Genomic DNA, 26,032 nt, shown 5'->3' with positions numbered 1-26,032 from the left:
TCTGCCTCCACTGCTGGTGAGGTCCCTGGCAAGTAGCGTTAAACTGCATACGTTGATTTCTGGAAAATGCACAGCACAGTACTGGACTGGAGAACGCCCTGGGGCACCCAGAAAATACAGTTGTGGTGCTTTAGAAGCCCACCCCCCCGGCCCCGGCGCTGCATGGCGAAGGGCAATAAGTGGCAATCCTGCTTGCCTTTCTCCCAGAAGGAGGGCCTTAGCAGCGGGGGATAGAAGATGCTGTCTCCCTGGGACACCTTGGACAGGCCAGGTTATGCTGGCCGAGAAGAGGCCTGCTCAAAGCCTGCTGAAGGCACTCCAGTGTCAGAACTCAGCTTGATGCTGTCCGAGATGAGATCCGGTCTTGAGTACGTGAACACCAAGCGTGACAGAATGGCATACAAGGTCAATCGCATGCAGGAGCATATCCAGAAGGAGAGTGGCTGGATATCTGAGGCTGAACACAGAGTGAGGTTCCTGGAGGACACTAGCAGGGGAGTGATACAGGCGATCCGCACATTGCAGAGGGAAGTTACATCAATTAAGGAGAAAAACAAATATCTGGAGGCGACATCTCGCAGGAATAATATCCTGGTTGTGGGTATTCCAGAATCAGCGCCACAGCAGAACATGGAGGTTTTCATGGAAAAGTTCATCTGGGCGGTACTGCAGACACCCCGCACCCCCTTTGTCATCAAAAGGTTTGGTTGCGAAAGCACACCGGGTGTCACAACTGGTCTCTAGGCCAGGCCATATCCCCCAGCCCCCCAATAATAGCCCGATCGTCAAACTACAGGGACTTACAATATGCAATGTCAGACACGTCCAAACGTCCTACGTGCCAAATCGCCTGCGCCAGCGCCAGAAAGGCTTCATGCTGAAATGCCCGCTGCACCGAATCGGTCGTGCCAATCTGGCCCTCTGCGAAACGACAGCACCAAAACGGGGTGTACTGTTCAGATTTGCTAGCACATGTAACGAATTGGTGCAGTGGCTGGTTATTTTGTTTATATAAGGGCCTACCCCTGGAGGGAGATGAAGCGCGTGGGCCCTTTGTGTAGCAGAGTCCAGCGCCCCTGGATTGTTGCTCATGCCAATTTGTTTGTTTGGGTTGGGGAGGGGCTTGGGCTATTTCACTGCTAGTTGGGGTGGGCAGTGTGGGTGGGGGTGTGTGCATTGGGCACACCCTTTTCAATTGGGGGAGGGGTGGCAAGAGGGGGGCGTTAGGGGTTGTATTTTAAAAAATGATTCATGTCTTGTGGGTAAGCTTGTATTGTGGCAAGGCCCGGGAGTGTAACGTTGGTATTAAGGAGTACAGAGCCCGCACTAGACTGTTTGGTATATTTAGGTGTCTATGGCCAGTTGTAAGATAGTGAGCTGTAATGTACAAGGGCTAAACAATCCGCGCAAAGTTCGAAAGGTGGTCCAGTATTGTGAAACGCAGAAGGCGAAAGTGATTCTATTGCAGGAGACCCATCTGGTGGGTGGGACAAATTAGGGGGTAACCAGATCCTGGGGATCCTGCAAATATTACACCTCCTGTTATACATACTCAGCTGGTGTCATTATACTGATATACAAGTTGCTTTCGATTTTGTACCACAGAAACTGTAGTTTACCCAATGGAGAGGTTTGTGATTGTGTCAGGTAGCTGGGCGCACATGCCAATGATGTTTGTTAATATTTATGGCCCCAACGTGGAGGACCCCTCCTTTTTTGAGTCACTCCTATCGAGATGTTCTAAATACCTGCACACTAATATGGTGTGGGCTAGTGATCTCAAAGTCATCTTAGACCCAATAAGTGATAGATCTGCTGGCATTGCTCAACTGCGCTCTCAGGCAGCAGACCTGGTGCAGAGGTGAATGTCCGAACTGGAGTTGATGGATGTATGGCGGGTGCTCCATACCCAAAGTAGAGAGTATTTTTTCTACTCGTCAGTCCATAATACTTCCTTGTAGTTAGACCATATTTTGGCAAGCCCTCCCCTAGTACGCATGTCAATCGATTGCGCCCTTCTCCAGAGAACGCTGTCAGACCACTCGCCTATTCTTTGGTCCCTAGATGCAGGCTGTGATGGGGTCCCTATGCCGTTCTGGAGGTTTAAGGCCACATCCTGTCTGACATAGTGTTCTGGAGTGAAGTGCTTATCCTTGTCAACATGTATTTTCAAGAAAACATAGGTTCGGTATCCACGATGGGCTCCATGTGGGAAGCATTTAAGGTGACCCTGCGAGGGGGGATGTATGTCCTTGGAGATGGACGTTCTGAAGACGATACGAAGACAACTGATGGTAGCAGAATTGAAAATTAAGGGCCACAACAGTAAAGCTGGGGGGAGGGGAATGCACACTCCAGGGCCGGGCTTTGTGGTGCATTAGACTGCTTCAATACTCAGGCTGATTGTGAGGTTAAATATCTGGAATGCCTGGCAATGGCCTGTCGGTATGGAGAGGAGGGCAGGCCTGGCTGGCTGTTAGCAGCAATTATTCACCAGGAAGGGTGCACCACAGACATTTCAGCCGTGCGTGCTGCAGACGGCCGGGTAGTGGTAAAATCCAATGGCATATTGGATGCTTTTCGTGCATACTAAAAACACTTAGATGCGTCTAGGGGAACACTGTCTGGGTAAGACCATAGAGGTTTGTGAGGGAAGCATCCCTCCCCACGTTCGAGCAGGAGGCGGTTAAGACGTTAGCTACACCGCTTACCCAAAACAACATCTTAATGGCAATAAGAGCTTTGCCAGCCGCGAAAGTGCCAGGTACGGATGGCATAACGGCAGAATTTTATAAAGAACTGGGTTCGGAGGTGACTAAATAATTGTTATCCATGTGGGAGGAGGCGCTGGAGGTTGGGTAGCTCCCTTCCACTATGTAGAAGGCGGTCATGACTTTGATCCTAAAGCCTGAGAAAGATCGCTTGGACTGCGCTTTATACCGCCCAATTAATTTGGTAAACCTAGACACCAAAATCTTTGCCAAAGTGCTGGCAGACCGGCTGCTCCCGTTTGTTTCGACCCTTGTTCACACATATCAGTCTGGTTTCATCCCTGGGAGGTCGACCTCATTAAATCTTCATAGACTCTTTGCTATACTAGCTCAGATTGATGCTAATGTGCAGGCAGTGGCAGAACTGCTTGACATGGAGAAAGCATTCGGCTCTGTTGAATGGAGTTACCTATTTCAGGTATTGTGGCAGGTGGGCATCCCAGAATACTACTTGAAGGCGGTGTGCCTGCTACACACGGGGGCAAACACTCAGATAGGCCTGGGCGGCAAGCTATCCAGAGCTTCTGACATGGGCCACGGAACCAGACCGGGATGTCTCGCTGTCGCCACTGCTTTTCGCAATCACGATTGAGCTGTTGGTGATCCGCCTGCGAAGGTTTCACCTCAAGAGGGGACTGGCGATGGCTGGTGCTAGAGAATTACTGCCCTTGTATGTGGATGACACGATTCTGTACTTTAAGGACCCGGCAATTAACTCGCAGCCGTTGTCGGAGGAAGTAGCAGAGTTTGCTCGGTTCTCAGGGCTTAGAATAAACTGATCAAAGTCGATCCTGTTCCCTCTCAATGATTCCACTGTTTAGCTGCTTGATATTGGTGGTTATAGATGGGGACAGTCTTCAGTGTTGTACTTGGAGGTGCGGGTAAGTATAATGCACCTGTACACAAATGTTGTTCCAATGGGCAGAATAGAGTCTCTAGCAGCTCGGGAAGGTAGATGAGGCGATGCAGAACAAGTTCCCACTATTCAAGGACCTCCACTTGAAGGCAGAGGCAGTTTGAGAGTTTGGGATGGAGTCGCTATTTTGCAATAACAGTGGAAAGTAAAGGGGACCCTAGGGGCCACACATGTGTAAAAATGGGCCCTTGCGCTAGGGGCCACCGGTTGGGGTATTGGGTACTCACCAGTCCCCTACACAAGCGGATCCAAACTTCGGCAGGTCAGTCCACTTCGCTTGCAGGTTCGAATGCGTCAAAAAGGACGTCTCAGCACCTTTTAGTTCCTGAGATACAGCGATGATTCCCAAACGGGACAGTGGTGATTTCTCCGCTCCAGGTTGATGAATCGACCCAGTTTCACTGCAGCAAGCTTCATAGGCAAGAGGGTCACAAATGCAGCAGACTTGCAAAGGGCGTTGCCGTGGCAGGGCAACACGGTAACTGCGATTACTCTGGTCCTGGCGCACTCGTCTCACTTCAGACCTGGGAACGCCAAGTGTACGAAATTCAGTGTGAGGGTGCTGTGGACACAGAGCTAGCAGTATACCAAGTTTCAAAGGGCCTCCTTGAAAAGGCGGCGGGGACAGAGCAAAGCAACTGGGTAAGCTGATCAGTCCACTGGTTGGCCCAGGGACACATCCGAGAAAGCTTACTTGCAGGGTTTGATGAAGGTGCCGAGAATAGTTGGTCCCACTATTCCAATGGGTCGAAGCGTCTTCGCAGACCTTCTAGGACGACCAGATGCAGAGGGGTCCCACGGGACGACAGCAGGCTCAGGGTGCCAACCTTCCAGATGGTCACCAGCGGTTCCTTGACTCAGCTTCGTAGTTACAGGATACTTGGATCCTATCCTTTGTTCAGTGAGAACTCACGAGATAGACCTGGTATAGGTGTTTTTGGCCTCCTCTTATCCAAAGTTCCATTTGTGCCAAAACGAAGAGGACCCAATGGGAGATCTGCTCACAAACACGCACTCCATACGTGGACCAATCACAGACCACAGTGGTCCCAGTCATTCATGGCACTCCAGACTCTCTGGCACCCAGGATGTGTATTGGAACCACACGTTCCAGCCCACATCTTGACCAAATAAGGACTGACCTGGTTCGACTCAACCTGGGGAAGGTGAAGGGGCAAGATGGCCAAAGGACAGGACAAAGAACCTCGTGGCATGGCCGCTTTGGAGCCAGGCCACCTATTTGTGCCAAAACGCGGTAAGCGCGGATAACCTGGCAAGAAAGGGTTCAAAACATAAGATAAATGATAGCTGCCACCAGTCCTGTCCGTGACACATCTGCACAGTTCATTAAAAGTCCAGCGACAGTTTCTAGGGCCTTAGGAAAATGACTCTAGACCCAAGTGTGCTGTATGGGAATATACATTGCACACTTGTTACATGTTGCACAAAAAACTGCAACATGAGGAAAGGACTAAGAGAAACAAAGTCTCCCAGTACTGACTGTCTTAAGGGCATGTCAGTTTCCCCATAAAAAAGTGAGCGAAAGCCCAGAGGAGTGCAGCTGAAGGCTGTGCTTCTCTGGCAAAGTCTGTCAATGCTGTCTAAACAGCAGAAAAAAGTTTGGGGGTTGACACATGGAGGGAAAATTACAAACAATTATGAAATCTTTCCTAACACCAGCCTCTAACAGTTTTTGGCAACTCCCCTGTGGTCTCTATGGTGGTAATTCACTCCCTCTCTGTTTATGCTTCTTATTTCTTTTGTATTCATGTAATGCTGGGTGGTTTGAGGCGTGAATCTTTTAATAAATATTTATTTATTTATTTTAAATTGACTTGCACTTCAAAGGAAAGCCAGCCAAGGGTAAGAAGAGCAGAAGAGATAGAATCACGTTGAGTCGACAGAAATGTACACAAACAGAAGCGTTGAAAACAGATTTGAAAGCGGCGAATCAAGAAAGTGGAATACCAAAAAGCGTAGTAGAACAGTAGAATAAATGTGAAAGAATTAGAGGATATCAGTACATTAGTTGCATCAAAAGCCAAGAAAGAACAAACCTTTTGAATGTTAAATAGATGATAGCGACAGGCACGTGAAGAGACTGAGATATCATATATAAAGTATAGAAAAGAATCGAAGTAAAGTCACAGATTACAGGCAGTAGATGAGATAGGAAGCAGAGAGGGGTGAAATGATATAGAAGTAGGAGGTAGAGGTGGGGGGCTGGAGCTAGAAGGGAAGAAGAGTACTTCAGTCTTAACAGTATTGAGTGTGAGATAGTGGGAGGACATCCACGATTTAATAGCCAGTAAGCAAGAGAATAGTTGGTTGTGTATGTCAGCTGAGAAAGAAGAAAACGACAGAAAAAGCTGAGTATCGTCAACGTAGAAATGATGTGATAGAGCATAGGACAAAATAACTTTAGCTAATTGCGAAGTATAGATGGAGAAGGGGAAGGGGCCAAGAACTGACTCTTGCGGGACACCATGGGCAAGAGAAAAGGAGTTGGAGGTTGTCCCTCCTTATGAGACAGATAATGTCTGTTGAGACAGATAGGACCTAAACCAGGAAAGAACAGAACGAGATAAACCAAAAGATGAAAGGGAAGCAAGTAAGAGTTAGTGATTGACGGTATCAAATACAGCAAAAAGGTCTAATAAAATGAGAAAAGTGTAGCCTTCCGTGAGCAGGGAATTTAAGACTGACACAAGAGCTGTTTAAGTTCAGTGCATGGAGCAGAAACCTGATTGAAACAGAGGGAGAATAGCATTATTAGACAGGAAAGAGGAGACTTGGCAATAGACAAGGCGCTTAAGTAATTTAGAAAGCTAAGGTAGAACAGAGATAGGATGAAAGTTTGATGGAATAAAGGTGTCAGCAGAAGGCTTTTTTAGAATTGGAATGATAGTGGCATGTTTAAAAGTGGGAAAAGTGGCGGTTAAGAGACAAATATTAAAGGAAGGTACCAGATAGAAATTAAGAGACGGTTAAACTTTAGAAATAAGAACACACAGGATGGTATCAGTTAGTGCAGCAGTAGGGCGAGCTTCAGTCAACAGAAGAGGGATGTCTTTGTTGGTAATAGGAGTGAAGTACGAAATAGAGGAAACAGAGGGCAAAATTAGAGAAAAGAGAGCCGTTTGTGTGGAGGAAGAATCAATTGCAAGGCTAAGAGAGGCCAGCTTGGAGGAGACAAACGAGAAGTCAGACGATGATAGAGAAGAATTAACTTTGTGATCAGGATTAGGATGGCAATAAAGAGTTTGAAAGAGACATGTTGGTTGGAATTACTGTGCATGAAGGAGATCAGAAAAGTAGGATTGTTTAGCGGAAAGAAGGCAATCATTATATAAGATATGATATGAAGAATAAGATTTATAGTCACCCTCAGTTTTAGAGCAAGGCCAGCGTCTTTCAAGGCGATGCAGAACGTGTCGCATGGACTTGCGATGAACAGAGAGTCAAGGCAGTGAGGGTTTACGAGATGGATGAAAAACAGAGGCATGACAGAGAGTATGGAGATATGAGGAAAGTGAAGAGAAGAGAACAAAGGCTGCCTTGTGGGTTGATATGGTAGAGAAGACTGAGAGAGTAGGTAAAGCAGAGACACAAGAAAAAACAAAAAGTGGGGTGTTGAAACTTTGCAGATTGCGCCGATAAAAAAAGAGAAGGGGGATGGAAAAGGAGCAGGTAATACTGCAGGTATGGGGAAAATTGAAGCAGAAAGAAGATGGTGATAATAGAAGTAAATATGGAGTGATAAAACATGGGAAACGGATAGAGAGGGGAAAATAAAAATCAGATCAAGACAGGACCCAGAGGTATGTGAAGAAGGTGTGGAAAGAAGAGAGGAAATAAGAATCAAGAATAGCAAGAAATGGGAGCGAAGAGTGAACAGAAGAAAGATGAAGATTCAAATCTCCTAGAAGTACAGGAGTAGTAGTAGATGGAAGAATAGGCAAAAAGGAGATTCTTGACGTCTTCACAGGATGAACTAACTGGCCCAGGGGCGCGATAAATAACTAAGAATGACATAGGGTAAGGCTTAGAAAAGTTAGTGCATGAGAATTCAAAAGAGGGGAATCAAGAAAGGGAAAGAGAGGAAGAAGCAATTACATAATTAGCATGAAATGATATTCCAGTGCCTCAATCGCAGGAAGAGGGACGCGGTGTGTGACAGAAAGAGGTCTTAGAGGTAGTCGGAGAAGCAGTAATAGTAGTATTGAAGAAATCCATGTCGCAGTGATGCATAGAAAGTTTAAATTTAGTTTCAGGAATAAGACAAGTACTGAAGAGAACTTACTACAAGGGGATCTGGCATTTCATAGGCCGAAAATCAACAAGAAGCGGATTGGCAGAACAAGGATGATAGATAAGATTTGAGTGCCAACGGTGCCATGTTCTTTTGCCGAAATTCTTCGAAGACTTTACTTTGACATTTTTCTTTTTTTTTTCGATCCCCCTTTATGACCACCCCTACTCCAACCCCCTACCTACCCCCTTTTTACCACTTAACCCACCACTATATATAAAATTCTGAAGTAATTCGAAGTAATGCCATCAAAGTAAATTACTTTGAAGTAATTTTGTGCGTTTAAACAATGGGATACAGTGCCAACAGTTAGCGATGTGGACTGATAGTCTGCAAACAAATACACCTGGATGTTAACCCCTTGCATCTATGTCTAGCCCGAACTTGGCCAAGAACAGTTTGTTTAATGCACATATCTCATGTTGACTCCCTCATATACTCTCAAGCGGCCAAACCTTTTGAATAAATAATTCTTCCGACAATAGCCTCATCTAGCACTGCATGCAGGAGATCACGGTGACACAGCCCAAGAAGCCGCACCCACTGTTTGTGCCAAGAAGGCACCCATGCCTGAGTTTCAGGTGCCGGTTTATGAACTAGTTACCCTACACTGGCCTTGCAGACATAAAGAGTGCCGTGCCAACTAAGCAAGAACGCCATACACTAAATCCATACAGCTAACATTGGGCCAAATTCACAATGAATTTGGCATCTTGGAGAAACACATATTCATGGAGATTACTTAGTTGAAAATGCCCAAGTCACATTAGTCACAATGTTGACCTGCACAATGTGGACGTGCTGGGTGGTCGTTGCAGCCTTGCTCAGTCCAGCCAATGAATAGCTGTCTGGGCGTCCAATTGCCTTGATGGACACGTGGGAGGGCATGTGACTTCCAGGCAGCATAAGGCCGCAGCATCCCATGCTGCTGGGAGAACATTGCTGGGAGAGCCATCATGCTAAATTGTAAAAACAAGTAGAATAGAAAGGGATCATGATGTATTTTGTAAAATAGCAGCTCATGCCTCTGCTGTCTCAAGCTCCTAGCACTGCACAGAACTAGCAACAAGCACCCTTCTGTGCAGTTTGTCCTGCTTCTGTTCTGAACAGGTTCTCGCCTGGGCGTCTGCTCGCATTTGTAAATGGATTATGTTATCAATAACGGAAGGCACTCAGAAATCTGAAAACAGAACCCCCCCGACCCTCTCCTGACTCCTGAACATCTATCTGAACAGTTATCCGCTTGCACCTATGGAAAATGTGTCTGTGAATCACATCTGTAATCTTGCCTAGGATAGAGGGAAGCCAACTATTGTGTTATTTTAGGGGTCTTTAATGTCATGGCCTTGGAGGGACCATGGGCATCCAGCACCTTCGCTCACAGAGGATTTCTGGAACAGTATCTCCAATGCGGTGTTATCCTCACTTCCTAGAGAATAATGTACCCCTTTGCAACGCTGGGGCCACTGCCTCAGGAGTTTCTTCAGGATCATGAGATGGTCTTCAAGCCACAGCGGAAAAAACAGAATGACTTCAAAATTCCCTTTTTATATCTAGGCATGGAGCTAGTTCTCTATTCCTAAGCTCCTCCCAAAAAATGTTTCTTCTTTGTCGAGCTTGAAAAAGAGGCGCCCTACAGTGTTTATCTGCTGAAGCCCTCTGCTACACCACTGCCACATCGGCCCTGCATTGCTCTTCACTTTGCCTATGTGGTTCACCTTTGTTTGACCTTTTTTGCTTGCTGTGCCGTATTCCTCAGTGTCTGACAAGGATTCAATTCCTCCTCTGTTCCCCTAAGTCCCGCAAACAGGGTTTACACCATACACCCTTTATGCTCCTTGGTGACCATCAGCCTAGCCAGTGTGCAGTCTGCTTTGTGGCAGATTTGATCAATTTCATGGAGAACAGCACAGTTATAGTCAAGGATGATCTTACCGGCCAGACCTTTGAAAATCTCCAGGGGCAGTATGCTATATGTGAGGCTGAATATGAATTTATATGGTCATGACTTGCCTGCCAGAGATTTCTAGAGCAAGACCAGCTGGTGCCAATGCAACTGGGAGTTCTGAAATCTTTAATGAATCAACATCTGTAGAGTTTGCCCAAGAAGAATCCTGCAAAACCTGGGTACCACTGCTGGTTTGCGTGATTGCCAAAACGTCTTAGTGCATGCAACCGTATGATTGATGTTTGGGGTTGCTGCATTTAACTGCTTCCCATATGGAGAATCTGGACCCAAAGACAGAGTGCTGAACCCTGCACAGATGAAATCAAAGATTCTGTCCTCTGCTAGGTGAACCAGACTTCCTGCTAATAGAGGGAGACCAGCACTGGTTGTCACTCTCCTTGTGACAGGTATGTACCAGTCGGGACACATAACTCAACTGTTGTATCTTTTTGACTCTTACTACTGGGAGAGAAGACCCAAGAATCAAAAATGTTTTACTGGCAGCGGCAGAGACTATCTTTACTCAGAATTAACGAGTTTAAGAGCTCTCATGAGTGCCTGTGCTGTTAGGATTGCCTTACTACTTTCTCTGTAATGCTGGTGCCTGCTTGCACCTCAACTTGTGCCACACCAGTTAGCCAGGATTGTGCCTACCCCAAATGCAACTCAGAAAGAGGGGTCTCCTGTGGTACCTCTAGTGCTACAACACTGAATCATCTTGTCTGCATCTGAGCCCAAATGAATGGGACCCGTCCAATTGTTACCATAGGCATGCCTGACCATCTTGATGGATCAAATAGTGGCAATCCAGTGGAACTAGCCACGCCAGCATGCTCAGGTTACCCCATTCAGGTACACAAAGCAGTTTTAAATCACAAGGGGGAAGAGTAGGTTGTGAGCTGGGAGGGAGTGCAAGAAATTGTAATTCACCTCCAAAGGGCCCTTCACTCATACAGATAGGAGCGGATAGGCTGACTGATTCCACGCCACAAGCAGGTCCAGTTTGTAGCAGGCAGAAAGAGGACCACTCAAGGGGAGGGCAAGCCAACCCCCAAGCCCAATATCTGGTCTGCGAGCCATTCCAACAAGGTAATCCCTAAACTATGTCCATCACTCCTGAACATAAAGGGCCCTTCTACATACAAGAGGGAGGGAGCCTGGAATGCAGAGACAGGAAGTGTGGTTCTTAAAGCTGCAGTCCAGCAGCCACTAGAGATCCATGCAGGCCCAGGAAAACTTTAATTTCCAAGTCCCCCATGCAAACCCTACACACCTGGGTTTCCTTACATCAGACCGAGGCTGAAAGGCAGAGTCAATACTCTACTATGGCTGGGATGTTTGGATGCGAGGAAGAGGAAGTCATTTGGAGGTGACTAGAGAGAAGAACAGAATGGTGAAGGAGCTGGAGACAGGAGGGCAGGAGGAGAGAACCAGGTGGCCATGGTAAGGAGGAGTAAAAAAAGGCTCGAGAAAGAAAGACCCAGGGGGTAGGTGTTAAAGAAGGCTACTTTTGGCCAGTAGGAGAAAAAGGTGGTGTTTCGCTGATGGAGGATACCCACAACAATGAAGAAGAGGGAGTTGTCCAAAGGGGTGAAAAAGGTGCATTTGGCAGGTGATGAAGAGGGCGATATCTAAGGGAGAAAAACAAAGAAGGTGATGTTACCAAGGGTTTGTTGGTTGGACCTGATTTGGCTGGCAGAATTCTGTTATAATGACTCAGAGAAGGATTCAACTTCTGTCCCTCCTTCCTTTTGCAGTCAGGGTGATCATCCTTGGTTCCTCACAGAGGTACTGACAATGGAAACCCTGGTTCTAAATGTGAAAGGGAGACTTCAGGTCATGACAGAAAATTACAAAGAGGCCTTACACTAGAGAAAGAAGAATTATAAGATGCTTTATGTCCAGACCTGAAGTATGGGGTTGGTGAGTCAGTATGGATTTCCACTAAGCACTTTAAATTAAAAGTGAAAAATAAGTTTAGCACTTGTTTATTGGTCCTTGTTGTGGTGGGGGAAGTGTTGAGGCCAGCAATGGTCAGATTAAGATTACCTACCAGTTTGACGGTTTATCAGATGTCCATGTTAGTTTGTTGAAGCTGTTCCTGGAGGGAATTCGTCTGGGGACGGCTCTCCTCCACTGTGCACTGAAAGACCTCAGAAGGAATATAAGGTGCAAGGGATTCTAGACTGGGGGTAAAAGGGAAAATTGCAGGATCCAATAGATTGAAGATGTTGCGGTCTGAGGATATTCATTCTCCCCACTTCATATCTACAATCGAAACAACCCTCCTTTGATGTAGGACCATACAGGTGCCAGGACTGTCTGGTCCTCCTGCCATTTGGGTACAATTAGAAGAATAGGGGTAGTATATAGGGTGGAAGGCTGCTGCATCTTTGGGTGTTATAGGAGGTTTTAGGGGAATATGTTAGGTAAGTGGTTGTTGGGTAGCTGTATGAATGAGTGTGTTGGAGTCAGTGTTTATACATCTTTTTTCCTTCCTTAACAATGCCTATTCAAGATAGAGGGGAAGAATCCAAGTACTGATTCAACACTCCAGTGAGGTGAGATGGAACCTTGGTAGAGATTCTAGACTGCATTTCATCCCAAATATTGAATAAGTAGGCCCTTATTTTCTGTGGGTCCTTGGAGGGCCTAATATCTTGAAATCATTTAGAGGAAGAATACTTGAGTTCCACATGGGACAAGTTCGAGTAGAACGAGTGGGAACATTCAATATTTCTGGCAGATGTCGTTAAAGTTATGAGGATGTCATTGAATTCAATTTACAGAGAAACCGTGAAACTCAGCATCTCTGGAGGCTAACGATCCACCAGAAGTAAGGATGTGTGCAGACTTGAACTCCGCCAGTGCAGGAAGGAAAGAAACAGAAAACAGGCATTCTCTGTCTATGCCCCAAACTATGGAATCTCTACCCCATCAACATCTGACTCACCCCTCGCTTCTACAGTTCAGGAAAGAGCACAAGACCATCCCCTTTAAAGGAATGGCTCCTCCCTAACACCTAGGGTACATGCACTGTTCACTCCCCCCACCATACCTGAAATTGGGTCATCTGATCCCCACTCTTTCCTCCCGTGGTAACTTGTAGATCCATGGCTGCGAATTGCCCTTGCTCCCCTATTGTTAGATACCCTCTCATTTATTGCATTACTCCCTAACCTTGTTCTTTCCCAATTGATTGTAAAGCGCTCTGTTGCTACCCAAAGCTAGGTCTGCCCTCAATAAATGCCCTAATAATGATAATAATAATACAGATCAATATAGTTCATGGCAAGAGGTTAAGACTTAAAAGTACTTCCACATTTACTGTGCGCTAGGAGTATATATTTTAGCAGAAATGACCATTAAAGCCTCACGCTCACCTGTTGCATGGTTTTCACCAAACGAGTGCTTGGTTCTCAGGGACAGTGTGAGGCAGTGAATTGCACAATGATGTAGAGAAAGCTTGCACAGCAACAAAGGGTGTGGCCCCCATCCTTTCCATCTTCTTGCATGGAGGGATCTGAGTGCGTGTGACAGCTCTGAGAAGCTTGTGATGTGGCAGCGCGCAAGGCCACTGTCGGTTTGATCTTTAGAGGAAAGGACTTTCATACGTGCAAGTTTGTTTAAACGCGTTGCTACACTACTGGATCTTAATGCACGAGATGTTGTTTGGACACATTGCTATGCAACCAGAGTATTCAGGTGCAGTTTTATTGCAGTCAGAGCGTGATCTCATCGAAATCATCTTGCTCACAGACCGCTAGATGAGGGAGCAATGTCAAGGGAAAAGGCAACTGCATACAACACCTACTGTGTAAATAAAATCCAACTTTTAAAACGCTATAGATACTTAATGTTTTGCCTGAGACCAGGATTATTTCAAAGAGCCATTTTGAGAGTACAAGTAACTGCAAGATAACAATTGTAAAGAGAGGTGTTCCCTCTCTTCAGTAGCCACTAGGCAATTAGAAGAGGCAATCAGGAAGGTGGGGCAACATGGGGGCTGGAAATGCAGCAGGGTAAGGCAGAGGAAAGAGGAGTGGACTAATAAGGGGTTTGTGTGCCTTTCAGATCCATTTTTTATTGTGTCCAAATCCCATTTCCCTTCTGTGGGTCCCCAAATGAAACTGTAGGTCCTCTGGCCCTCTGCGTCTCTCCTGACTTCCTCTGTCATTCCTGATTGCTTGTCCGTCATCCAGTCTTGGTGTACCATCCATGATCTATGTCTCAATGCGAGCAAGACTGAGATTCTTCCTATAGGGACACATGTTCCCTCCTTTCTCCCCTCACTCTGGACTCCCTTGATGGGCTCTCCACCCTCTCTTTCCTCTGAAACCAGAAACCTTGGAGTTATCTTCAACTATTTATTTCCTCCCATCTAGGACCTTGCCAAGAAGGCCCATTTCCAACTCTACCGCCTCAGGGGAACCCTCCGTTTCCTCACTTTTTTTTCCAGAAGCTTAATTTCTCCAGAGATCTGGCACTCTCCAGGCTGGACAATTGTAACAGCACCTTTTCTTAATCTACCTTCTTCCTCTCTCCACCCTGTCCTGCTAATCCAGAATAGGGCTGCAAGTCTTATCCTTGGCCTCAAGCCCAGGGACTGCATCTCTCCAGCCCTAAAATCTCTCCACTGACTCCCGGTTCCTGCAAGGATCACATTCAAATCCCTCTGCATCATCCATAAGGCTGTCTTGTGCCGATGACCATGCTATCTGCAACTCGCTCTCACCAAATAGTCTCCTTCAAGAGCCCTCAGATCCTCCAGCTCCAACTCTCTGCTTGTCAAGCACTTCTCTAAGCAGAGAGCGGGTGGCCGTTCAGTAACTTCAGCGCACCTCTTCAACTGGCTACTCACAACAGAGCATGAATTCAAGTTAAGCATTCCCCACAGGTGACGGTCATTCCTGTATTTTGGGAATATGTAGCATGACTGGTTACCCTTATGGATGTGAAAGCTTCATGAATAATTATAAATAAGATTTTGAAAGGACATGCTTAAGTCATAGCCCTGTAGTAGACTCTTCCAACTTTTGCATATATCAAACACATTTCAGTCTAATGGCCAGGACTATATCTACTAACTTATATTTTGATATTAATATTACTATTATTGTACTTGATGATGATTATTTCACTTTTATTTCTAATATCCCTGCATATTTTGTCTTTCATGCTCCCAGATCCAAACGATGCTGTCTTCAGTCCAACTGTTAATGGCAGTGCATTCAATAACGGAGAAGCCCCCTTGCCACTACAACGCACAAAGCTTTTAGCGAATGCATACAGGGGGGGAGATGGCTCTGACCACCGGTCACCGTCATACTCCGAGGTAGAGGTGGGGAAGCTGGGGTTGAAACTGCAGGATGGAGCAACCAAGTTACCAGCTAAGACTGCAAACGGGGAGTTGGTGTCCCCTGGAGTTCCCAGGACCTCTGCCGTGCAGCCAAGGAGGCTGAACACTCGGCCTGCGGCACCCAACAAAGAAAGTAAGTCAATGTTAATGAGGTTTGTACCACGCACTGTTGCCTCATTGTGCCCTGGCAGATCTGCAATGGAAGGATGGTTGCAGAGTTTGTTAGTGGGATTGAGAAGGAGAGGCGCAAAAGAGCTTTCATGTGCTATTGGCAGCTTCAGTTGGTTCGTTTTCGGTTGGGAGCTATCATGTGGTGTTGAGGTTGTGTATGGTTTGTTTTCATGTCGAGTGTTGTGAATTGCATGTGGTATGTGGTGCGGTAGAGTTATGGTTGTGTTTAGTTCAGAGTTTGAGCGTGCGTATGCAGAAAGCTGAGTTTTTAGTATGGGTTAGTTAGTGGCAATACATTGCCTACACCCAATATTCCGTCTAAATGCGATACATTTCCCACCCACAACCATTCTCTGAATGTAGCAACAAGCTGAATCCCACCCAAACCTATCCAAGAGCGCGTCACTGGGCAAACAGACAGCCTGTACAATTTGGGTCAGATGTGAAACAGGTAAACTTACTCTGCAGGGCCAGTTGCTAGATGTGGGCACCTTACATAATTAGGCCAGGTGCCAACTGTGGCCACCTTATACAGTTAGGTGAAATGTCAACTGTTGCAACTAAACACAGTTAGGCTAATTGCAACTGTTATGCCTAATAGAGTTACGTTTCAGAGTCTAAGGAAAAGTTACATACATTGTGATCATGGTCTATGTTAAAGAAGCTGGGGTGAGGGGGTCCTTAATTGAAAAGGGTCTCAATAAATTGAGAAGGGAAATCTCTCTAAATAGTCCAGAAGGGTTCCCAGTTTAGTGGAATTCACAGACATTTGTTTGCATATCCTCTAGTTCGAATTAGAGGCTTTAGTCACAAGCAAATCCGCCTCCCACAATGTATCCTTTACCGCGTATGGATTAACTTTGAATGAAGAAAGAGGCACTACCAGATCGTTCAATAGAGGGATGCACTTGCTCTCTAATTCCTTTAGATGTGCGCAAGAGTTGTAAGGCAGACATGTATTGAGCACTTCAAACATAGAATTGGCCTGGTTCCTTATAGATGGAAAACGGAGGAGAGACTGCACAGAAAGACACACACTCGCCAGGCGGCCCAGCAGCCAAGAAAGCTAGAAAACAGATGCAATACAAACTATTTGAGCACCCAAAAATGGGGTGAAATGTTGTTAAAATCAGACCAGAATTCGAATGACCTAAAAGCACAGAAATGCAATGCAAAATGGAGTTGAAGAGTTGTTAGAAACACACCAGGATTCAGATTACCCAAAAGTACAGAAATTAAATGCAAAATGGGGGTGAAGAGTTGTTAAAAACACACCAGGATTCGAATAAAAAGCACAGAAATGCATTAAGGAGAGGGTAATAGTAATCAAAGAGGTAGAATGGCATAGGCACACCTAGGTTCAACAGCTGTGCGAGTTAGTAAAAAGACATGACCATGTCCAGGACATGACTCAGTTATTCTTGGTGGAAGAACAACACGTTTGTGGGGGTAGCAGGCTGCATGCTGGGTGGCTGTTCCATGAGGCTGTGAGGTGGTGGAGCCGGAGGTGCTGCGGGGCCCTCCAAGGCCCAGACAGGCGCAAACAGGGGCCTAAGTGGTGGGCCTTTGGTAGGGGGCCGGCACAGCCTGGCGGTTTCCTGATTGGCTTTTTGTGGCCATCTGCTGACCAATAGCAGTCACTGCAGGGATGGCTGGTGGGACACTCTTAGAGGACAGATGGTGTTGGCCCCCTTAGAGGGGAGATTTGAACCGCAGAGTCGGAGCACCGCAACTGATGTGGGCAATCAGAATCATGGCTTCATCTTCAGAGTCAGCTTTGGTGTAAGGGTGACCCATAGGAGCCTCTGCAGAACAATGCTTGACCAAACCCTCAAAAGGGCATTACACTTGGATCTTGAGTCCTGGAAACTCAATGTGACGCCTTGGTATTTTATCATGTTCTGCTGTTGTGAAAAGATCTAGTTGAGGCATATGCACAACTCTTAGACCTGCTGAGCCACTTCCATTTGGAGAGATCTGCTTAGGGCTTCAGCCTGACAATTGGGCATTTCTGGCAAGAAATCTATGTTTATCAAGTTTCTATTGTAGTTTCTCTCCTAGTCTTGGGCCCTGTTGCCTAATTTCGTTCTTGCCTTTTAGTTTACCCAGGTTGGTTCTCCATCGGTACTTACCGCAAGCTTGCTAAAACCTCATCTGCTTTTTGATGGTCTAGGAAAGCATGAACTAGTACATCAGTCACTATTTACAATGTGGCAGGATAGACACTCTGGTATGTTAGGTGTCATTTTGGGATCAAATCCTTCACACTTTGGAAAAGTGTCCTAGTCTCATTAATAACCCCTGCTGTATTCTGCTTAAATATGATTGTTTGCTCATTGCTGCCTCAAAATATGTGATGTGTAGTAACATCCTTGTCTTCTTGAAAAGCATTTGGATGAGTGAGAGAGTGAGAGAAAGAGAGAGGTAGAGAGAAGGAAAAGAAGAGTGGAAGACAAATAGAGGAATCTACTCTGACTGGAGTTTAGCAGCATCAATAGAGGCGAGAAATGCAGGTTAATGTTGCAAATCAAAGTTTCGTAGAAGTCAAGATAAAGGTCTATGGCCTGCAGCCTTCCTAGTATACCCGCTTTACTGCCTGCATTTAGTCTCCAAGTCTGTCCTTCATTTTATATTATTTATTATTTCTTTCTTTCCTGTATTCCTTTCTGTATCCGTTTACTGATTTTTCTCCCATTGCACCTGCTGAAAGATGGCTCCATGTCTCTGTAACAATTTATGTGAAGAACCTAGAATGGTATGTAGGTCATTCTGTGTCAGGTTTGCTGGTGGGAAATGCTGCCGAGTCGCACTGCTGGGCGCAGTCGTCCGACTCGGTTCACCTGTGCGTGGATTTTCTGACCCTGTAACCACTGCTTTTCTTAGGTTTCTGTGCCTATTGACATATTGTGGAAATATTTTGTCTTTCATTGCAGGTGACTCTGACAGCATTCATAAGGCTCGGTCTCCAGGAGAAAGGCCAGTGATTGTGCGTCCTCCAGTCAGGCCCCCAGACCCTCCATGCAGAGCTACTGTGCCCACGAAGCCTGAGCAGAAAGCCACACCGCTGCCTGTAGGGCCTGAGAATATCCCTTCATCAGTGTGAGTACAGTAAAATGCCTTTCCTCATGTGCCAACATTGTCATTATTGAGCTTCCTTTTTGCCATTAAACTCTAACTGTGGCTTATGACAGCAGTAGTGTCGCAAATCCAGCGATTAGTGACAGTTTAATCCATTTGCAGAACAAAACTTAATTCTAATGGATTCATTCCTCCCACATATTTCACAGATAGTCCATCTCCAGTGCCAGCTATCTTCTGAGACATTGTCAACCGGTGCACCGGGGCTCTGCATTGGCTCCACAAAGCACTGTTGGGCACCCAAGTGCAGGGTGTGATATTTGGCCATGTATATCACAGAGCCACTGCACCCCATGACCTCAATTTCTTTTTTTCCACATGGTACACCTCTGGAATGCCACTGAAAATGTTTGCTAGTTCTACTGAAACGCACCTAATTTCCTCCTAATGCCTTGGGCACCTAGGAACAGGCCACGTTCTTCGAGATACTCTTCCAGGTATCATTCTTATTCTTCCTCCAGGAAGTGGTGTCATCGCTCCCACTCTAGAAATACCTCCAAAGATTCCCTACCTACTATGCAGGTACCAACTAAATCCTCTAGTCTCCAGAGGAGATAGAGTAGTGTAGGCATTAGATGCTTGACTTATTAACAAAGGCCCTGATGCATGCCACCCCAGAGCCTGTGGGGTCCTCATGACTCAACATGCTTAGTGACACTGGAAGTGGGTATCTGTTTGGACCGCAGCCACACACCTGGGGGCTCAGTTTGAGTTTAGACACTTCTCCTCCCTGTCACCATGCAGCTCTGCCTTTAGACATCCATGCCAAAGCTTCTATCATGTCCATGCTGATATACTCTGGAATATCTCAATGAGAGCGTTCCCTTTGTAGATGATGGAACTCTTTGAGGAAGGGGTGCCAACAGGAGGAAAGTGGCCTGAACAGCTCCCCTGAGCTTAGATAGTCTTTCAGTGCCTGTACAAGGCAGGCATCATGTTTCCTTTCAAAAGACGCTGTGCTTCCCTGCTCAACTAAGCCTCAGTTCCAGTATGACCTCACAGACGTTTTGAGAAAGAGATGACCATGAAGACCCTGTTGCCATTCACCCCAACCTTTGCTGGCCTCTGGGAAGCCAGCTTTAGGATCTGCGGTAGATTGTTTCCTTGACAATAAGCATCTTCCAGTGCCCTCAAATCCTGGATTTCTTTCCACTCCTCCATCACTGGAGAGCTTGTGGTTGCAGGCTAGAGACTACAGACCAGATTCTCAAAGCGCAAATGAAAGGTGTACTGAGAATGTGCTTGTTTCATTTGCGCTGCTTTCAGAAATGCTCAGGGAAGCTTATTCACAAAGGTGACCTGAGCATTTAAGGATGGGCTGGACAGTGGCGCAAAGATGCGCTGCCCATCTCCTTTGCATACTCCCAACAATAATGTATGACAGGCTCCCAGCAACCGAGCCCATTTCACTGAGACTGGCCGTTAAAGGGGCCACACAGTGAAATGCTTGAAAAAAAAAGCATTTCAATCCCTGTTTGAGGGATGAAAATGCAAGTGTGACAACAGTGGTTAAACCCACGGCTGTCAATATTGTCAAATGGAAATGCTAACTCCTTTATGTGTTCACTTCGATCCCTGTCATTCTGCTAGTTCTCAGGAGACTACAGATGTTTGGGAACATGCTGATTCTGTCCACTTCAGACTGGGCCTGGAGGATGTGGTATCTATAGTTTCTTTCTGGACATGTCCATCTGTCCTCCCTAGCACCTGCCGGGGAAGGTAGACCTGTCTCTTATACTCGGGAGTGGTTTTGCACGGGTGGGTCCTGAAACGGAGCATTGGCAGCCTGAACCTTCATGCTTGGCTGCTGAGAGGCTGTGGTATAAGGAGTGGGACTTGTTAGACAGCATCCTGGATGTGCTCCTGCCACCACATCTGTCTATGCCTGCAGGTGGCATAGGTTTTCGTCTTGGTGTAGGGCAAGAGTTCCACACCTTTTGATCTGTCCAATGTCCTCTTTTCTTGATTACCTGCTTGCCATGGCCAGTTTGGCCATGCAGGTTGGCATTATTAAGGGGTTTGTGGCCACCATTTTGCTCCTTAACCATTTTCATCATGCCAGTTTGTTATACCTGCATGGGATATTAATTTTGTTTGGACTTTTCTTATGTGAGCTCCATTTGAGCCAGAGCATTAATGATCTTTAGCACTTCTCACCCTTTATGTGATTGTCCTATTTGCCATCAATTCCTCTAGATTGGTGAGTAACTTCCAGGCTCTGTCTCTTAAAACTCCATATTTGGTGTCCTCCAAGGAGAATAGGACTTTGGGTGAGACTATCCTTCCTTCCTTCCTTCCCAGGTTTCTGTCAGAATTTCATCTCCCTCAAAAGATTTGTCTTCCTGTGTTTTTTCCTCCGACCTCAATCCTCTAAGTTTAATGATCGGCTCCATTGGCCAGACCCTGTGAGGGCTCTTGGCTAGTATCTTTCATGGACGAGGGATATCAGGAAAGATGACCAGCTGTACATGGGTTACACATGTTGCTGTGCAGGCACAGCTGTCGAACAGACACTGACCAGATGGATCATTCTATGCATCCCAGAATGTTACGATTTGCGGGAAGAATATGCTGGATGTAAGACTCATTCAACAGACACCTTGCTGCTTCCTCTGCCCTGAAGAGGGATGGGTCCCTGCTTTGAACATCTGTCAAATGGCTGCACATGTTTGCTAACCATTACCGCCCGGATTCTTTATCTGGACAGGATGCTTACATTGGCTGATTGGTACTCCTGAAAGTTTTGGTGTAGGTGGTGGTTTCCTCGATCTCCTCCCTCAAGGTTTCTGTACTGTTATGGGAGACCAAAATGAGGAAAATGTGGGTGGAAGGAATCAATTAGAAGAACAAATGACTTGCCTGGAGGAATGTTCTTTCTTCTGTATTACTCCCCCGCCCACAGATTCCTCATCACCCTCCCAACCTGCCCCTCTTGACGGGTAGCTCGTACACCTCATCTGTTCTGTTGTTCCTTGGCTGCTGAGTGCTAGGGATTAAGGCCAAACTGAGGTCATGGAGCCCCTACACTGGCCCGATGTCACGTTGGGCATGTGTGTGTGTGTGTTTGTGCAATGGCATGAGGCATACTTGAAACAGAGCCGTGCTCGTGGCTGAAAAGTTTTCCGAAGAAGGGTGGTGCTGGACATAGAATATCAAAGCTGAAAAATCTGTGAAAGGAATGACGAATCCATCATAAACAAGGCATGTAATGTTTTGTTTATGATAGTTAAAATCATTTTAAATTAGGATGTTCAGTGAAAAACAGAGCTTATTCGTTATGCTTGCAGCGTTTGTGATACAACAGTATTTTTCAACCCATTGGAAGGCTCTAGCAACAAGTTAGTAAAAACAAAACCTACCTGTGCTAGGAAAAAAACGAATCCCGTGAAAATGTGCATGATATAAGGAGTTTCCTCACCACAATATAACCAAGCAAATGTATGACTGCTAACTCTCCTGCACACTAGCAGAGGGCTACCAGCCATTAGTGTTCCTTTGGCATAATTCACTAAATTATGCCATTGCAGGTGAGGGGAAGAGGTCCATACATGCAAAATAAATACGCTTTTATTTTTATGTCTGAGATCTCCAATGAGACAGCCATTGAGTAGCAACATACTTGGTGGCCTAAAAGTCAGTAATCACACCCAAGTTTGGATTTTTCAATGGCTTTCTTGCCACCATCAAAGGGCTAAGGGCTTTTGTTCAGTTAAGTTGGAGGTTTAACATCTTGGCTTTGTGCACCTGTCCTTAATGGTCAATAATAGATTCATGTTCCTACTTCGGATTTCTGAAATTGTCTCCCATGTCTTTTTGCAGAGTGGCTTCCCGGACCAAGTTCTTTGAAAAAGCATCACGCCCACAGGGAAGGTAAGAGTTTCAAATGTTAATGACGATACCAATGGTTGACAATATGGATACAGTATGGACTTTGGTACATCTGTGTCATTTGACACAGAGCACTTCCATTTCTGCCCTGAAGTGATCTTTGCCCTATGAAATCCTTATGCTTTCTGCATAACCCACCACTAAAGACAAGAGGAGACCAAAGACTGATAACCCAAGGCTAATTTCTCAAAAGCATGCAGCTGCTGGCAATATGTACTTACACATATTTGTGCACAGGGCACCTTGGGTCACAATGAGCCAAGTTCCAAGAGGTTGAAAACATCTTCAAAAACAATTGAAATTAGTTGTTATGGCAATTTAGGTAGTTCTCGTGGTAACTTAAGCTGTGTAATGGTTTATTGAGAAGCCACCCTCAACACGGGGAGTTCCCTCCCCACTCAAGTGGTTATGCAACAAACTGTTTAACAGATTCTTTTCTTTAGCCCTATCTCAGACACATATCATGCACCTTAGATTCCTCTCCGCTGAGCTAACAATGAGCCAAGAACCAGGCCGTGTACAGGATATATATTGGTATTTATTTAAATAAAAGAAATAGGATTTAGCACGAAAATGTCAAACACCACTTTATCGGTGGCACAACACAATCCACTTCTCTCAGCATAAATAAATCACAAAAGTGAATTGAAAAGAACACAATCACAATTCTTCACTTGCTACAAATTTCACTTTACAAAATAAATTACACCAATCAATAACAAAAGTAATTCTCATGTTGAGCTGGGTGATTTTAATTTTCCTGCAGGCTTGAATGGCTAGCAGTTGGATTTCAAGATTGGTACCAATACATATGGCAATTATGATTTCGCCCACACTTTTGGTTTAAAATAAACACAGGGTGATTTAGCGGTTTCTTTTTCAGTCCCACCCCCCATTGCTTTGGTCTATGATGGGCAGTCAGACAGAAAAATTGGAATGATGTGGGGAATTTTGGATTTCAGACCCCCTTACTGAAAGTCCTGTGTTGGGGAAGCTGGATAAAAAGGTTGCATTCATTGAAGAACAAAGACACCCCTCTTCCTTAAAGAAGTCTGGCTCAGCTGGACAATGAGGATTACCCAATTATTGTATAGGCTATAGTTTTCAGCACACACTGGTAAGTGAGCTTTGTTAATTTTAAATTTGAACAAAATTCACCCCGTAGTGTTCTGCCAAATGGGGAATTAATTAATATATTTAGTTAAATAGGCTAAGGATCTACACGGTTTTGCCCCCCCACCCACTATAAAGGGAAAGGATTCAAGGCAAGCAGACTCCCTCACCTTTTGGTTTCCCAGGGCTCTGCTCTACTTACATAGAAAGCCTCTGTTTACAGTTCAGGAAAGCCAGCTGCATCTCAGGATACTCTGGAAAGATAGGGCAGGGCTCTGGTCACTCCACTCTCAAAGATGGCCGCCCGCTCTTCACCATAGGACCCAGTCAGCTTTGATGCCTTCCTAGAAATAGACAGCTCCACCCAGATGCACTCTCAGCAATCTCCTTTGGTGTCTCCTTATAGCGGTCAGATGGTAAGTTTCAGCAGCCTTCCTGATGGTCTGTCTCTTCTCTCTCTGTACTTGTGTCTCTGTGTTTTTTTTCTGTCTTTATCCTGTCCTAGCGCAGTCCCCCTTATATAGCAGTGAAAACACTAGCAATTTTACAATCTTGAGGAAGTACCCTGCAATAATTCCTGCCACTAGGATTGGACAGTTACCCTTCTCTCTCCTCCCAAACCCAGCCTCGAAGTCAGGATTGGTTTCGGGGTCTGGAGCAACATATGGCAATTCCCACTTGTAATATCCATTTGTTCCCCTTTCAACTTTGTGACAAAAACTAGTTATGTATCACAACTTCTTAATTTTACTAGCAACTGCCATAATAAATATATTTTCTGACTCCGCTAATCATGTAGAATTAGATAAGCTGACCACCAAGTCTGTACCATGTAGCACAGCCATGTGGCACCTTTTAGAAAGCACAACAGTTATGAATATGTAAGTTATTAAGCATATTCCTCATTTAATTTTCCACCTGGTCGCCAACTCTCACATTTGGATCATGTTCAGATCAGCCAGGCACCTATTTTAACTGGCCATTACAGTTCCCTGAGTCGCAGGTAGATACATTTTATATCCCCCAAATCACCTGGAAAATACATAACTAATGGTACATAGCTGAAATCCATCCTCCTTATGATGTCTGAGAAAAAGGTCTAAATGATATTAGTCCTTTTAAATTAATTGTGAATCTTCATGTGAGACAAATGGCCCTCCTCCTGCCTCCGGCCATTTGTTTACACTGGGTCAGCCTGTACCCAGAGTTTTTTTTTTTTATCAGTCTCCTTTGTGTTGGAAGCTTGCTCATTGAAGTGGGTGCCCCCATTTTCACATATATTAGTCACGCTTCAGCCAAGAGGAACTTTTCTGGTAGTCATTGCTTTCAGAGCCAGCAGGTCTGGAGAACACTGAATTTTGACACATTTAGCAGGACACTTTATTGCGGTTAGTCATTAGATGGGGGATGTGACATCCAGGCTGGGAGTGGGATATTTCCTTGTCAAGTTTTGCCCACAGCCAGCAAAAGTGTCTGACTTGGGCTGACATTTTTTCATGAAGACAAAGTGGGTCTTCAAATGTCACTGGAGTTTTGTAGGTGAAAAATAATATACATTGCTTTTTGTCAAACCTCGTATCCTGTTTTGTTTTCCTGACATTTTTCTGGGAGCAGTGATACTTTCTCACTTTTAAAACTGCTTTTATTTGCACACACCTGTGCAACCCTTTTTTTGGTCAATGTTTAAAAATCCTGTTTTCCATGTGAAGGGATCTTTGATTGCTCCTTTTTTGTAAATTAAAATTCTGCTTATCCATTGGTAGTGACAGGTAGGCCCCTTTCAACTGTGAGAAGCCTGAAAGTGTCTCTCCCGCTAGTCAACGGGGAGCTGTTATCCAGGTGGCCAGGACACGGCCATCGCTATTGGATCCAGTTCCTGGGGATGGACCAGTGCAGGAGGATAACTCTGGGAGTGGAAGTGGGACACCAAAGGTTGAGATGTGGTATCCCCTTCCTTGTGACACCTTTTCCCCATCCTACCTAGCAGGATACGTACAAACACCACCCACCCCTTTTCCAACACAAACATTTTCTCACAGCATGAATGACAACAGACCAATACCTGAGCTGTTTACCTGAGATGTACCAACACAAGGGTCCGGCAAAGTCAGGCAATTACTGACACCTGACTACCCTTTGCCTTCCCCATAGGGATAAAAGGCAGAGCACAAAAGCACACTCCGAGCAAGGCCGAATGTACGAGGAAGCAGCCATTCCAGAATGGCAGTTCAAACAGAGGAGAAAGGCGGCGAGTCCTGAAAGGACGTCAAGGAGGGAGTTGCCCATGCCCTTTTCAATCCAGACACGCAAAGCCTCTGATGAAAGCAACATAGGACCAGGAATTGCAGCTGGCAAATGGTTTGACGGATGTAGGTTATACATGGCACCCTCCCTCACAGATAGCCGGGGTGGGGAG

At 45.6% G+C, this 26,032-nt stretch overlaps 1 protein-coding gene across 1 annotated transcript in view; it reads left to right on the top strand.

Annotated features, from left to right (window-relative positions):
- The window catches only part of OPHN1 (oligophrenin 1), a 733,935-nt gene that overhangs the window by 694,144 nt on the left and 13,759 nt on the right, over nucleotides 1–26,032 (top strand). The window contains exons 20-22 of the mRNA XM_069612518.1: nucleotides 15,134–15,439; nucleotides 18,411–18,576; nucleotides 22,435–22,485. Of these exons, the coding sequence (XP_069468619.1) occupies nucleotides 15,134–15,439; nucleotides 18,411–18,576; nucleotides 22,435–22,485 (523 nt within the window). The remainder of the gene's footprint in view (nucleotides 1–15,133; nucleotides 15,440–18,410; nucleotides 18,577–22,434; nucleotides 22,486–26,032) is intronic.

This window comes from Ambystoma mexicanum, chromosome 5p (assembly GCF_040938575.1).
Source record: "Ambystoma mexicanum isolate Mex_15411 chromosome 5p, UKY_AmexF1_1, whole genome shotgun sequence".
Taxonomy (NCBI): Eukaryota; Metazoa; Chordata; class Amphibia; order Caudata; family Ambystomatidae; genus Ambystoma; species Ambystoma mexicanum.
The sequence above is the reverse complement of the archived record's forward strand: the minus strand, read 5'-3'. Positions and strand labels throughout refer to the sequence as shown.